This window comes from Acanthopagrus latus, chromosome 4 (assembly GCF_904848185.1).
Source record: "Acanthopagrus latus isolate v.2019 chromosome 4, fAcaLat1.1, whole genome shotgun sequence".
Lineage (NCBI taxonomy): Eukaryota > Metazoa > Chordata > Actinopteri > Spariformes > Sparidae > Acanthopagrus > Acanthopagrus latus.
In genome coordinates, this window is record NC_051042.1 from 14,704,685 (window position 1) to 14,721,078 (window position 16,394).

General features: G+C 41.7%; 1 protein-coding gene across 1 annotated transcript in view; it reads left to right on the forward strand.

Moving 5' to 3' along the window:
* The window catches only part of otog (otogelin), a 50,835-nt gene that overhangs the window by 13,851 nt on the left and 20,590 nt on the right, over positions 1-16,394 (forward strand). The window contains exons 16-31 of the mRNA XM_037096809.1: positions 1-133; positions 1,433-1,610; positions 3,150-3,274; positions 3,385-3,597; positions 4,563-4,728; positions 5,805-5,879; positions 6,152-6,195; positions 6,603-6,768; positions 12,650-12,757; positions 13,445-13,583; positions 13,787-13,921; positions 14,207-14,353; positions 15,159-15,278; positions 15,568-15,684; positions 15,972-16,128; positions 16,314-16,340. Of these exons, the coding sequence (XP_036952704.1) occupies positions 1-133; positions 1,433-1,610; positions 3,150-3,274; positions 3,385-3,597; positions 4,563-4,728; positions 5,805-5,879; positions 6,152-6,195; positions 6,603-6,768; positions 12,650-12,757; positions 13,445-13,583; positions 13,787-13,921; positions 14,207-14,353; positions 15,159-15,278; positions 15,568-15,684; positions 15,972-16,128; positions 16,314-16,340 (2,050 nt within the window). The remainder of the gene's footprint in view (positions 134-1,432; positions 1,611-3,149; positions 3,275-3,384; positions 3,598-4,562; positions 4,729-5,804; positions 5,880-6,151; positions 6,196-6,602; positions 6,769-12,649; positions 12,758-13,444; positions 13,584-13,786; positions 13,922-14,206; positions 14,354-15,158; positions 15,279-15,567; positions 15,685-15,971; positions 16,129-16,313; positions 16,341-16,394) is intronic.

Sequence of the window (16,394 nt, forward strand, 5' to 3'; positions counted from 1 at the left end):
AATTTGGATGGGGCCTGCATCCAATCAGTTAACCTGGTTATTGACGAGGATCCAAGAACGGAGATTACACTGAGTCACGTCGGAGAGGTCTTCATGGCCGGACAGTACCGCATCTCCCTGCCGTATTCTGATGGTAACATCTTTTATCACCTTCCAACATTGTTCACATCCAGTGTCTGGCTTCTTTCAGCACTCTGCTGGTCATGGCAGAGAGGGATTGAATGACCGCTCTGCTATTGAACAGAAATTTTCCCAATACTTTACTGGGTTGGCTCTCGCATTGTGTTGCACAAAATGCCTTCCCTCTGAGTATTACTCCCATTTCACACCAGTGTTTACATGACTGCTGCATTCTGTTGATGTAGTCGACAGGCTTTTGTTTGTTTTGTGATGAACTGTGAGAATGATCTGATCTTTGGTACCTTCGGGGATAAAAACAACAGTAACACTTACAGCACTTGGTGTTCTGTTGCAAATCAATCAGTCATCATGTACAACTGAATTACAAAGTGCAAAAACACAACATGGCGCATAAAGAAGGATTTCCTTGTCCGACGACATTACACTAAGTGTCTGGGCAATTTTCTTTGTGCTATTTTGTGCTATTTTATTAACTAAACAATTAATTGAGTAGTTGGCCAAATAATTAATAACTATGGTCCATAAATTGTTAGTTAAACATGTCTTAAGTGGTCAAACAGATATGGTGATATCATCCCTCTAATATTTCCATGAGCTTTACTTGAGCTTGAAAGCAGGAAATGCTTCAGTGATCAAAAAAGTAAACTTGGTTTTCTTTGGGTTTCTTTATAAAGGTACAATTCTGCACACATATTTAGCACTAATAAAAAGAGAAATCAACAGCAGATGATGGATTGAGTATACTACATCACTGCAAGATTAAAAGAGAAACCACTTTGTTTGTACCATGTGCATGCGCATGAGTACACAGTGATTTACATAGGCTGTATCCAAAGTCTCTGAAATTGCATCCACGTTTCTACCAAGGATGCATGGAAACCATGCAAAGAGAGAGGAAACTAGAAACGTGGTCTGATAGAAAAGAGATGTCTTTTCCTCTGAAGTGTCATGTGAGGCAACACTAGCCATCCCGCCTCACTCTTTACTCCTCACAGTAGATATAAGAGCTTTTGGACAGCCTTCACATGAGCAACCGGGACAAGTTCAGGTTCACACGAGGACTGAGGAGTGAGGGAGCATCAAATTAGAGACTTGAGATGTACCCAGAGCCCTGCTAAGTCCCAAGTGCTGAACAGATTGCAGAAATATGCCAAAAGATGTAGCAAGGCACCACAATAGCACAGGGAACAAAAAAAAACATTGGTTGCGAAAATAGATGTAAACAGTGGAGGTTTATTGGGCTTATTGGCTCACATTAACTTAAACAAAGTGTCAATGTTCTCCTCCGCAGACATCTTCCACATCCAGGAGCTGTCGTCCATGTTCCTCCAGGTGAAGACGGCATTCGGCCTGCGTCTGCAGTACAGCTGGAAGGAGTTTCGCCTCTACCTGCAGGCTGAGGAGCTGTGGAAGGATGACACAGTGGGCCTGTGCGGCACCTTCAACGGCAACATTCAAGATGACTTCCTGTAAGTGTGTGCCGGCTGACCTTTGACCCCTCCCGCGCCCCCCGTTAACCCCCCCTCCGCTGATAAAAAGAGTGAGCATACTCCTGTTTCAGAGGTAGAGAGGGAGGTGATGGGGAAGTGCTCTCTCTCTCACACTCTCCCTCTGTAATGCACACTGGCCAGGCGGCTCGGCATCAAAAGCCTCGCTCTCTGATCAGCTCTTTTAGGCGGGCCAGATGAGCGCCCAACTGGACACGCCACTTCAACAAGGAATTTACTGTTAGTGGAATAGGGGCTCCACTGTGCCGTATCGTAATGGCTGACCATAAAGGGCGGATGTTGTCTAACAGCTGTAAATGGATATACATCACAGTCGCTGACTCAAGTGGTCGTATGCTACTAGAAAGTGTTCTCCTTGCCTGACGCTCTCCAGAAAATACAAAAATGATGACTCGCGGAATCCTCTGTTTGATATTCTGTCGTCATCGTTGATGCTAAGCACCAACTCTTGTTTTTAGTTTTATGAGCTTTAGAGCCGCAGTAGTTTCATTTTATTGGTTAACCGCTGTTTCAGATATAATGAATAAAAACTGGCCCTTAAAATGGCTCAAACAATCAGCACAGTGAGTCAATAAAGTCAGAAACAGTGATAGCGCCTTCCCTCTGCTGTACTGATTTCCAAAGTTCACCAGGTCCATCTGAGCGGCTGAGGCAAAGGTGGGACCGCAGACAGGACTGCTAGGACAACATTTTGTTTGTCTTTAAATTTGTGGCCATGCTGATCTGTCGCTGTATTTAATTTGTCAAAGACTGTTGCTTTACATTGGTGACTCACAGTCATCCAGGTCATGGTATATCTAGGTGCCAGATGAAGGCAACCAGACTTGCTTGAGTTTCTCAAAGATGTTCCCCCTCTCATCCAAGAGGAAGAAGCCTCTCTGTAATGCACACCGGCGATGCGGTTCCGTATGGAAAGCCTTGCTCTAGGATCAGCCCTTTTGGGTTTCTTTATCTGTTAGGTGAGAGGATAGTGTTGCTTTATGTGTCGCTATATCAATGAAAGTGCATCGAAAAATTTGATTCTTAAGTCAACTCATTGAATATGAATGTTTTTGAATCCTCTTAAAATCTTTTCTATAATTTCTAACCCTAACCCTAACCCTAACCCCAACAAATGAATAAAAAAGATAATAGGTCACCTTTAACACTAAAAACACTAAGAAGTAACATATATCAATATGCTAGTAACTGCAATCAGCATGTCAAAACTGTTTTTATACAGCAGATTGTGTACAACTGTTACACTCAGCACTAAAACCAATGAGCAGCATCAGTTACCATCTTTGTAGCTATAGCTACAGGTTATGTAAAGCTAGCTGTGTTGTTGTAATGCTAGCCATCAGCATGTTACAGAACCTGCAGCAACAATGAGAGAACTCACTTTTACCCGGTTAAAGTCGGGTTCAACAGGCTCATCACTTTCACCTTATGATAAGCAAAATGAGCTAGCGTTTCAAAGCTTGTGAATCTGAATCTGTGTTTGGTTTTGTTTTTCTGCAGGTCTCCGTCAGGTATGATAGAAAGCACTCCTCAGCTGTTTGGAAATGCCTGGCGGGTCTCGTCAGCGTGTTCACCTAGCTTGAGTATGCCTCAGCTCGACCCCTGTGACACACACCAGCAGGCCGGTCAGTTCCTCTTCTTCCTTTTGCTTTTTGCTGTTTCAGTGGTCTTTCTGCCATTTTTCAAAGTTTCTGTGTGTGTGACGTGTTGTCTACCTGCTCCTTCCCCTCCTCAGTGGCCTATGCCTCAGAGATGTGTGACGTACTGAACCAGGATCTGTTCTCTGCCTGCCACGAGTACCTCAGCCCGACGTCTTTCCATCAGCAGTGTCGCTCAGACACCTGTAAGTGCGGGACGCCCTGCCTTTGCTCTGCGCTGGCCCACTACGCTCACCACTGCCGCAGATTCTCTGTCATCATTGACTTTCGATCGCAGATATCGGACTGCGGTGAGTATTCAGCATATTTCTGATTCACCCCTCACTGTTACCTGTGCATGAAAGACATATGATAATGTGACGAAGGAAGACAGGGAGCCACAACTTGCCATCCTTTAAATCTGAGTGACCGACCATGTTACAATCTCTGACTCATCTTTCTTCTCTTCTTGTTATAGTGCCCAATATCAAATCCAAGTCCCAAACTTTCTTCTCAGCTCCCTGTTGATACACACAGATTTGAGAGCACTATCATACAATCAGAGAGCTTATCTTTAACCATGGCTGAGATATAAATCACCTAAAAACGTCATTATGTAACCACCTTGGGATGAGACTCAACAATCAGTAATCTTTGATAAATTGCCTTCTTCAGTGATGTCACTTGAGCAATATATTTTTTCTTGGAGAAAGAAGTGAGCCGCCAGACCTTTGTAGCTCTTTATCTCTGTCTGAGCAGCTTGAGACTACATTAGCTGCAACTGGCATAACACACCTGAATCTCAGACCAGACTGTTGGCAATTGAGTCACACTGTGGGTTATGCAGTTGCCAGTTTTTGTCAAGAGGAATGCGTAAAATAAAAAGATGCCTTTAAAAAACAAAGACCTCAGACTTAATTTGAGTCAGACGTTGCTTAAGCGGTTCAATGCTTAATGGCTTGATTGCGCTTTTAAAACTAAGAAAACAATGTAAAACGAATTCCTCAGACTCAAAAGGATGCATTTAGAAGTTTGCTAGAGAACATTAAAGAGCTCAGAAGTGCATACCGACCAAAAGCAGAGCTGAAAGAGAAAGTGCTACAAAAAACAGTTTTTCCACTGCCAAAAACAGTTGTTTCAGGGATAAACGTGATGATGCTGTGACATTAGACCAGTACTTTGAAAGATTTCCTTGTTGTGAGACAATGTCTAGATTTATGACGTAACATGGAAATACGAATCTCTGTCTTTCTGTTAATGCCGTCTTTCTCTGCAGCGGTCGACTGTCCCGCCACCATGCAGTATGGCACCTGCGTGTCGTCCTGCCAGCGCCGTTGCTCCGCCCTCTCCGTCCCGCAGCACTGTGGGGAGGAGTGTGAGGAGGGCTGCGTCTGCCCTCTGGGATCCTTCTACAACCACCGCACACACACCTGTGTGCACAGGTAGGACTGAGGAGGCGGGGTCTCTGAGCAGAAGTAAATGAAGGAAACAAAAATGGATATTTTTGGGCAAATCAGTAACAGAAGGAGAGAAACAGTAGTTTCCACTGCAACAGCTACTTTTATGTAACATTAAAGTATTTTCCCCAGTATTTTGAGTTAACATATCGTTGCTGTCATTTTAGTGTTCAGGAGGGAATTCTTGTTGTGTATCAGAGCAGCTCCAGCTCGGCTGTGAAGCCATTTAAACGGCTAACGGTCTGGAGTCACTCCACCAAACAAATCCTCTCAAAGTGATATTTGTATCTGCTCTGAAGTTTAGGTCAGCCTTTAAGTGGAAAGCCTTGTATCTTTCCTGCAGACGTTACAGAGCCAGAGGACCTCAGTAATTGTGCTCCCCCCTTTCAGCCTGCTCTGCCCTAGAAGACATGCAGCTTAATTCCTCTTAAATGTCCCAGGTTTTTACATCCTAGTGCAGCACGGTGCCTTACTTACCATGTGATAGAGTTACATCAAGGAATTCACCGTGAAACCCCTCTTTCATTCCCACTCGGGCTGGGGACGACACAGATATCTGATAACCAGTGAGAAAGAATTTGTAGTACAGAGGCCGATGTGTGGCGCTGGCCTATATGTTACAGGGCTTTCAGCCTCCGCTAAACACATTTACAGCAGCACAGACTGACGGTAATTTCATGTTTTTGTAATTTGAATTTAGTCTCAACAGATGAGGTTTTTTGAAGGAGGTTTGGTCGTGGACTCGGCACCTTGAGCGATCGTTTCTCCTCCTACAGCCCCCTTATCTCTCCCCTATCCACTTACCTGTAATACTCTGTTTAAGGTAGCACAAAGCCGTCTTTAACATAATTCTTTCCACAACAGTGAACAACCTGAACAGTGTCTGGTTTACATCACTGTAAACCTGATGTGTAATTTGGGTTTTAGAAGGTTCCTTTTGACATCTTAATCAAAGCTGTGTTCTCATACTTGTGTTGTACATAACAGGGAAGTGTTGCATCTTTCACATAACTGCACCAAGTGATCTGAATCAGTATTTGTGTGTATTTGTTTTCCTTCAGGAGCGAGTGTCCCTGCAGTTTCCTCGGGGCAGATTATGAACCGGGAGATGTGATCATGACGTCAGCAGGTGTTCAGTAAGACCATCTCCTCCGTCTCTGTCATCCTCATTTAACCCCTCAAATCATTTGCATGCGACTAATGATGATTTAAGAAACATTTTTATATTTTTTACCAACTTCAGTCAATTCAGTTAGCAAACAGTTAGAGACAGCAGTTGTAAACAATGAGAATTAGTTGATATAATCCATTACATTATTCAAGTGCTAACCTCCTATCTTGTTTCTGGAATTATCTTCATCATCTATCATCATCATCATTGTCCTGTCTTTTCCGTGTTTCCTTGCAGACTCTGTCTGAATGGTAAATTGGTGTCCCAAACTGCAGACAGTGGTAAGTGACTTTAATCAAACACTTTGTTCAGTTCATTCATGTTATTTGTAAGCTGATATGAAGTGATCCAGTGCTTTTTCCATGTCATATTACTTTGTTTCAATACACAAGGATTATGAAGCTATGTCTGCTTATATTTCTTTTTGGCTCAGTAGGTGATAGTGACAAAGAGAGGTACATTAAACCTGCCAGTTAACAACTTCATCCTCCCTCTCTCTACCTGTCTTGGCAAAATAATGGAAATGATCACAACCATAAAAATGCTAAACAATGCTAAAAATAGAAAAACAAAAAAACCCTTAAACTGTTGTGGAGGAATGGGATGTGTTTTTCATTGTTGTTTGTTTGTCAGGAGAGCTGAGCAGAAGTCTTCATTAATGCAGCACCTTCCTCTTCTCCTCTTACAGACAGGCTGTGTCCAGCTGGTCAGCTCTACCAGAACTGCTCAGAGGGGGATGATGGCCTCCTGTCTGGAAGGGGTGTGGCCTGCGAGCACACCTGTGAGTCCTACCTGCTCAACCTCACCTGCTCGACACATGAGCCCTGCGTGGCTGGATGTACCTGCCCTCCTGGGTGAGTGATGCCTTCCAACAAAAGTCATTGAAAAGTTGTGTCTGGAGGTTCAGGACTGCCAATACTACTACGAAAGACCTGAATGTTGTTGATTTGCTGTTTTTGCTTGCATAATGTATGACAAGTAAAATCTAATTTAACGTTTGAATATGCATCGCTGCTGGCAACACTAAAGCTCAAATAATTTTCAGTCCACACAACACTACAGCCCTGCCATTATAAAGCTTAAGCATCTTGAAAATAAAATGCAATGGACTATTGTTTTACTCATTTGAATATTAAAGAAGCCCATGTTGTCGACTTATTTGATGCCCATAAGTGATAGTGCCTGAAAGATTGTTGGTTTGAATCCTCCCAGCCGCTGTAAGGATGTTGTCACAGAACGTCCAAATGTCCCCCTGTGGTTAGTCTTCTTGGTCATTTGTCAGGTATGAATGTGTATGCAGGCATGACGCTGAATCTGTCTGATGTGGCAAGAAGTGTGACCTTTTCTTGGTAAATAAAGGTTAAGAAATGACTGTGTAGGTCTGGTGAAATTTAAAGCTCTGAGTGTACCAGACTGACTGTGTCACTGAAGCTGGGATTGGCATGACCTGAGCTGCAGGCTGGTTAAAGACACTCTAAAAATGTCCCATGAGTCAGGAATAATCCTCCAACCCTCCTCCTAACGGGGCTGGGTGTCCTCTTCAAACAGGACCACTGCTACCCATCAGTACACTTTAATTATTTTAATATAAGGAGGCATGTTGGAGTGATTTTAACTGTAGCGTTGCACAGAGTTTTCTTGGACTGACTGAAGAAAGGAATCTTTTTGGGCCATTTTCAATCGTCCAAAATTTCCAAATTTTCTCGTCATTTTCATGTTTTTATATTGTTTTCTGTTCTTCTCTTGAACAAAGACTTCAGGACAAAAGTGTTTATTCTGTTTGTTATTACACATTTTGAAAGTTGAGCGGAGTCACTTGAAAATCTTCAGGTTGGATACAGAACTAGTTCAAGCTAGACTTCTGAGCCACATGTTGATCTGCTAAGATTCAAAGAACTTGGTTTTAAAAAAACTCCATGTACCTTTTTTTTGTGGTACACTGCAGTTGGATTTTTTTATCGCTAAACGCCATATTTTTTGACGAGTCTTAGATCATCTGTAGGAGACAAAAGTCCTTACAACTGGCAGACGAGGTGGACAGACATCATGGAGTAGATTACAGTCATCTGATCCCTGTAATCCCCTCTGGCTGTCGGCCTAAAAGGAGGGTTAAGTGGTTTCATTCTGTGACATCAACCAAGAGTCATCCTGATTACAATATGCACAGGCAGGGGTCAGTTTAAACATATCCTAGCTTATGACACTTTTGCACGGATTGTATAGCTGACTGATGGCCCCTCTAAACCAGACAACAGAAGCCCTATGTTTGGCAGTTGTTGGATAGGTCACACACTTGAGTTATCATTTTACAAAAATACATATGAAGACACAATGGCCATATTGGATTATATCAGCTTGAGAGCTGCTAAAATAATCAATGGTGCCCTTACAAATGGCATTTACACACATACACACACACACACACACACACACACACACACACACACACACACACACACACACACACACACACACACACACACATATATATAAACAAGTACAATAATTGTTGTACAATAATTGTTGTACAATACAATAATTTATAACTTCCAAATGGATGGGTTCATTAGATTTTGCAGTAAAAAAAATTGAAACAAATTTAATTTATAGCCCATTAAGCAAATATGTCTACAGTATGTCTATTATCTATAACTATAAAGTTTATAAAGTTTTAGCTTAGTTATTAACATTTCTGTGTCATGCCAAATTTCTTGTCCGTCCATGAGATTACAAGATGCTGCTATTGTACAAAAACATATATCTTCTGAAAAATAGATATACAAAGAGCAGAAAATGCTCATAACTCACAAATGATAACTGTAAGTCTCAGTTTATTAAAGTGAAACTCGTACACCATAATTACCCCTTCCTCAACTCAGTCCTAGTCTTAAAATAGCAGCATTTTTGGTGTGTTGCAGCGCAGTGTGTGGTCATGGAACACAGCGACACAGAAAAAAGTGAGACATGAACAGAGATACCTGTTAGTCATTTTGAACCTGCGTCACATCAGTTGACTTCCCCGCTGTGATTCATTGTATATCAACTCGCCACTTTGAGCAGGATGACCTTTATGGTGATTATAATCTCACATACACGCAATCTCAGTCCCAGAATGCTGGTCATGGTACAAGTGTTGAATAACTCCCTGGAACCTGATAGTTTGAGAACTAATGTTGTGGTAAATATGGAGACACAGAGATCTCATTCAGCTCCATGATGACAGCTGTATTAATTGCAGTGATGCGTTTAATCAGGAGTCTGACTTTTAGTAACATGCTCACAGTTTTTAGGATAGTTGGATTGCTTTTATAGTGACAGAATTTGAGTATGAATCATATCAAATATTTACAGCCCAAAACTGAATGAAGTTGATTATCTTATCTCTCAAGTTCAGATTTTGCATTTAAGGATGCTGGGAAAATTGTCACATATAGTAACCGACCATGAAACATTTTTGTTGGATTTATTTAAGATGACACGATGAGAGACCCTGCCATTTATAGAACTTTTACATTATTCTATGTTTTCTAGCTACAGACGTTGGTGTCTGGCTGTGTGTCTTTTTTTTCCTTCGTTATCATCAGTTATAGGTGATGGCTAGCTAACACTTAAGGGAAGCAAGGAGCCAAGATGGGGAGATGCAAGTTTAATGACAAATGGTTGGAAGAGTAAAAGCTTTGGTTGTGGTTACTGCTGCCAGGAAATGAAGCAAGGGATTGTGGGGTTGAATCCCACTATTGCAGCTAGTGGGGCTATGCTAGTGCCATTAAAGCTGAATGATCATTTTCTTTCCAAGATATTGTTGACATTGGGGCCTTAAAGGTGCACTAAGTAGTTTTGGGGAAGACACTTTGACTAGAGAAAGATCTTCACTGACTGTTTGACATTCGATCTTATCTCATCATTGTTCTTGATACAATGCAGCACTCTCATACTTTGTCTTTTGCTTTGTATTTGACTTCAAAATGTATACAAGAAACCTTAGAAAACGACTTCCCTTCACGTGTGAGGAGCATAACAAGCACCTTGTACTTTTTCTCATGGATTAACATGAGCCAAAGATCAGTCAAATACCACAAAATATAAAGCCCTTTTACCCATTGCTTTATTGGCCTGCTACACATGAGCACATGTCTTCAACTTGCTGGCTTCGGTTTCCTTTATTTAAACCAGACAGCAGATGATAAGCAGGTGTTCCCTCTGTCATATTAATACCAGACTTAGATGATTATCGTGAAAACAGGAAAAAAAAAATAAAAAAATCCCAACTCAAAGTCAACTGCAAGGTATTCATCTGCAGCCGGACTTAAAAAACTTCTAATGGGAAATAATTAGCTGAGGTGCTGACAAGAGAATCCATTGTGTTTTCATTCACAATGGCACACTTTGTTTATGATCAAAATGTAGACCATTCATTCATTCCTCATTCTGTGACAATTAGCCCAGCTGAACTCATATGAACCTGGACTTTCAGGTGCAACACAGGAGACCGCAGCATACCAGAACTTGGTTCTGGTTACAGTACGTACATGCATACAACCACAACAACCTGTTGTTAGACTGTGCATCATCTTGGAGAGTGTAATGACCAAATACAGATCGATACAGTACAGAATAAAGACATACATAAAATGACATCAAACTAGCGAAGATGTTGTTAGCCAGTCACTTGGCGCTTTTGGGATTTAAGGCCATAATGAGGTGCTACAACAAAACTTGTGAGTATGTCTTTAATTATTTTATTCTTATGAAGTCAGCTGTGCTAAGGCTCGTGACCAAGCTCTCCACAAACTGCTGTGCAAATCTGAATGCACCTGGAAGTAACGTGCCTTTTTTTGTGACAGACCCCTCCCTTTGCCATGCCTCCTTTTAGCCAGTTAGCATGAACACAAACACACACCTTTGCACTGAAGCCCTTAACAGCCATGGGTCAAACACATCATTTCCTCTGCTTACCCTTGATAAGTTAAATTTGATTTGTTTTTTTGGTATTTATGTCATTACAAAATAACAAATATTTTCTCAGCCAAAAAAATATTTTCTCAAGATATCAAGAAAACAGACTGTAAATCTCATGAATTAACCAATGTTGTTTTGATATTGAAATTACAGCTAATGAAAGAGATAGGTGTTGCTTTCCGTTAGACTATAACCTCTCAATGGCCTTTGGAAAAGGAGCTGTCCACATTCAGTAGGTCTTGTTCTCTCAAGATAACATTATAATTAACTCAATAACATAATAATTAACTCATGATCTCAAGATGAGTGCACAACCTGAACAAGTATCACAGACTGCAGTGGGTCCATCGCACCGCCTGGCTCGCCTGTCGCCACCCTATGCAAATGTATCTTCCTCAGTCACTTTTACGTGGTCTGACAAAATTGAATTCAAAATGAGGTTTGTGTTTATGCGGATTTATTCATCATGTGCAAGTACGTCGAGAGAATGAATGATTCTAGAATCTTTGATCACAGTAATTGATACGGCGGCTTGGCGGCCGGGAAAAGGAAGCTGTTAACACCGTTTTATCTGCGGTGTAACTCTACTCAGATGAACCTGAGGTTTGTGGCGGGACCATTCAGCATGTCACTTCATTGTCTGCAGCCTCGCCAGTGGATATAGCTCAACCCTGGATATTACAAGATACTTATCAGCTTCGTCTCGCGGAGTGGAAAGCAAATGGAGGCATCCGGACAAAGACTGTTTCTCTCTCTATCTCTGAGAATCCTAATTGTCTGGTTTTCTCATGTAGCTAACGAGTGTTAGCGCTTTTCATCATCACAGTTGCCCACCCCTGAAACTCTCTCCCTCTTGTTTCCTGGCATCGATCCACCCTGGAAGCCAACCTGCTTTGGCTCTGCCTCTGTCGCTCTGTTGGCAAAGACCAGTCTTCATATCTGGATTAGAGATGAACACAGGAGCTCCAAAAGATCATTATGCTATAACATGATAGCAGCCTGTTAGCCCTCAGTTCAGGAATAATAACCAACATTGCTCCAAATTAGGCTGTACTGAGTATGAAGCGCTTTTATTGGCCTGTTGATGATTCAACAAGCACAATCTGATGTTTTCAACCACAACGGCCTGCTCCTAAGCAGGCTTTGTCGCTCTTGTCGTTGAAATGATGGTCCAGGAACATTAATTACGATGTTCAGGAGCAACACCATCACTAGTGGCAAATGTTACAACAACCTCCTTGTACCTAAATTATGATAAAAGGTCATTAGGACTTCCTGAACAACCCTTATGACCTCTCCAAAAATTACTAACAACATCAGTGTTTCATGTTCTGCCACCTCTATGATAAAGTCGTGTTTGGTTTCAGCTACCTAAAACTATTTAGTGTTACTGTTAGGAATAGATCGACTTCAGGGCGACAAAAAGCAAACGCTGTCGCCTGGACACAGACTATGGTCTCTGATGACATAGTCCATAAACGTGAATCAGTTGATTAATCAATTAGATGACCAACAGAAAATAAGTCTGCGACAATTTTGGTAATCAATATGATTCTAGGGTTCTCTTACTTGATTGCTGCCTTGGAGGAACTGAGGAATACATTTTTATAATAGATTATCTGTATGTTCTCTTGCCATATTCGCTTGTGGAATGCAGAATAAACAGTGTGGAACAGATGCCGTTAGCTGGAATGTGGTGGATGTTTTTGAGGGACACATTCCAGCAAGTCCCAATCAGAGTGTTTGTCCTCAACAACTTTGTTTTTGCCTCTGTAGCTTGCTAAAACATGGAGACGAGTGCTTTGAGCCTGCATCCTGCCCCTGTCTATGGAAAGGGAAGGAGTATTACCCCGGTGACAGAGTGTCCTCCCCCTGCCATCAGTGGTGAGTTCATGTATTTCTGGAGTCCCAGTCAAATATAAAACCAGATCAGGCTTTTATAGAAAGTGATGTTCATTGACACATAATGTCTGGTGTTCCCATATGATTCTTATGAACCGTTTTTCTATTCCTGCCCTCAGTGGGTCTTCATCCATTTTGTCATGGTGCACAAATTTGTATTACCCTCACCAATCATCTGCCAACAATATCTGTCAAATTTAAGACAAATCTCCAACAAAGCCGCTAATTTTTCAAAGTCAGATTCAGCCTGAAAGCGCTGAGTCCTGAGACTGTCAGAGCAGCACAAGTGGCCACCTGATATCCATAATTCTCAGTTATCACAGGACAGAAAAAGGCCAGGAAAACAGAGCAGGCCCTTGTATGACTCTTTGATTCCCTCAGCTTCAGAGTGTTCATGGCTGGTGAAAGGAAACACTCTCCCAGTGATCTCAGTCATTCTCCCATCCTTCCATTTCTTCTTCAGGCCATGGCCAGGGAAGAAGATGTAGATGACAGCCTAATAGCGCAATGAGCGGTGATTCAGCCTTTTGACAATTCACCGGCCACTTTTCTGCCTGCAGCAAACCCGAGGCTTTTGACAAAAGGAGGCCATTAGAGATGAAAAAAATGTCCTTGCACTAAGTGGGAACAAGTTGATGCTGAATCACTGAAGCTTTGCTGTCTTTGTAGTGTTTGCCAGCACGGGACGTTCCAGTGTGTGTTTCATCCGTGTCCGTCAATGTGCATGGCTTACGGTGATCGCCACTACAGGACATTTGATGGGCTGCTGTTTGACTACGTTGGTGCATGCAAAGTCTATCTTGTAAAGGTACTGGAAATATTGATTTATAACAAGAGGAACAAAACTGTGGTTTGAGATAAAGGAGTAAATTAGTAAATAGAATGAACACACTGTAACTAATGGAATTATTAAAATAAATATGTTCATTTAGGTTTAAAATTAGAAGCAGTTTTCCATTATGAAGACTTTGTTACTTTGGTTTCTGTGATGGTGTTTTCTCTCCTCCACAGAGCAGCTCTGATGTGATGCTCAGTGTAGCAGCCGAGAATGTTGACTGTTTAGACAGCGGAGTCATCTGCAGGAAATCTCTCCTCATCAACATCGGAAGATCCTTCATAGCATTCGATGATGACACTGGGAAGCCAGTAAGAATCATTTTAAGTATATTTTCCATATTTGTAAAGAATGATGCAGGTCACCAGCAGGTAGTTTCATAAAATTAATTATAAAATGAGCATGTATCCAAAATACCGAATATGTGCAACTGAATGATATGCTGTTGCACCTTGAGTTGGATTATGTAGCATTAGCATATCTTCATTTTCGCTTTTCACACTTTGACAGATTGTGCTGACTAATGCATGTGGAGAATAGTTTATACATTTTTCAATAAAGTCCTTCAGAAAATTAAATGACTCTGCCCCCTGCAGAATCCATCCAGTGTGATTGATAGGAAGCAGAGGATGTTCATCTGGCCAGCTGGATACTTCACAGTGGTTCATTTCCCAGAGGAAGACGTCACCGTCCTCTGGGACCGTAAGACCACCGTCCACGTCCAGGTCGGACCTCGCTGGCAGGTAGGTCGCAGGTTCAGTGCCTTTTTCTGAATCAGTGGAGTGTGTAGGCTCCTGATTTTAGCTTTCATTATTAGCTGATGATCCAATTTGAAGCAATTTGAAACAATTACAATTTGAAATATATACAGTTAAAACATTTGTTGGCTCATATTAAGAAGGACCCTCAGCCTGGTTACTTTCTGTCTGCTTCTCCTCAAGTTGTAAAGCTGAGCTTGACAGTTTATTCCTGAATTTGGAAGCAGTTTTGTTTGGGAGCTTTTGACCTAATTGTGTCTTTGTCATCAAGGGAAGGAGTGTTATTAACTGTAGGCCTCCAAATATTCCTTTCTGAGCACTTTTGTCCATGCTGGGTAATTCTTTACATTTGCCAAGAAAGCAAACTTCATTTATTATTGAAGACCATGTAATACTGTTAAAAGATGCATAACTGGCAGGTGAGTGGTGCTTGAGTTAGGATTGTTTACAACATTTTACTCAAATGTGGTACATGGTATCTTCCTTGCTCCCCAGCTGGAGGAGTCTTCAGCAGCAATACGCTCAGTGGTGCAACTGGTGGTCAGAGGGTGTGATGCAAAAATGCTACTATAGACAGAGACTATTGTTCACTTCTGTCTTGTTCATTCACACTCCTTTTTTTCCTTTATCAGAATGAGAATAACAGAAAATGATGTTCACTCGTTTTGGTAAACTATAGTCATATGAGTGGAACCTTTGAAAAAGACATCACATTCAGGTTATGATGATATTAAGTGGATTTCAGTGCATTAAAATTAAGGTGTTAAAGAGATGTTGTTGATGTGTCCAGGGAAAGCTAAGCGGCCTGTGTGGGAACTTTGACATGAAGACGGTGAACGAGATGAGGACCCCCGACAACATTGACTCTCCGACTCCACAGGAGTTTGGAAACAGCTGGACTGCAGCGGAGGTGAGTGAAAAGTGACTCGTACCATCGTCAAGTGCATTTTACAGCGGAATATTGTAACTTTAAAGATAGAAAAAAAAAGGTTCAGCTTGTTCCAACACAGAATGGTGGTATACAATGTTAATGAAAAATGAAAAAAAAAAACAGGAAGTGGGGACTCATTGTTGCTTCATCACCGATTTTGACAGGTGTCCTAAACACTTCCTCAACAAATTACAATAAACAAGACCTTACTACTTAACCTCAAACAGAAGTTGTCATCTAACACCATTGTGTATGTTTGTGTGTTCAGTGTGTGAACAGTCCTGATATCAGACACCCCTGCAGCCTCAGTCCTCTCAGGGAGCCTTATGCGAAGCGTCGGTGTGCCGTCCTGCTCGGTGAGGTCTTCCAGGCCTGCCACCCAGTGGTGAGTGACAGTACAACAGCAGCCCTCTGTCCTGCAGTTTGGACTCCTGGAGTGTTTTTTTGAGTATCAAGCACTTCCCTATGACTGATAGGTGTAAAATAAAATAAATAGGTGATAAGGTAAATAGTTTAGTGGTGTATGACTTGAGCATGCAGGCAGTTTCTTTTCTCAACCCCAGCACTTTGTTCGTTTTTCTTAACCTTAATCTTATCCTTATCCTCACATAACAATGGTGAATTTCTACTCTCCATGAATTGTCTAAAAGTGTTGTTATTCTTCACATTCAGGTGGATGTTACATGGTTCTACATGAACTGTTTGGCAGACACGTGTGGTTGCAGTCGTGGAGGCGACTGTGAGTGTTTCTGCACCAGCGTGGCAGCATACGCTCAACGCTGCTGCCACCAGGGTGTTCCTGTCGACTGGCGATCTCCGTCTCTGTGCCGTAAGTCACAACATAGGGAGCGAGAAACCTACTTTAGAGAAAGTAAAACCTCTGTTTTAAAAGAGCAAAGCCATTAGTTACAGCTTAAATAGTCTTTATGAAAAATACTGTATGAGTCTTGAAAAGACATCTATTTCTGTTATCAATGTCATTGCCTTTAATGGTCTCTGTGCTTCTCTCTGCAGCGTATGATTGTGAATATTACAACAAAGGTATGACATCACACACACACACACAGATGCAAACACATACTTGCTGCACAAATG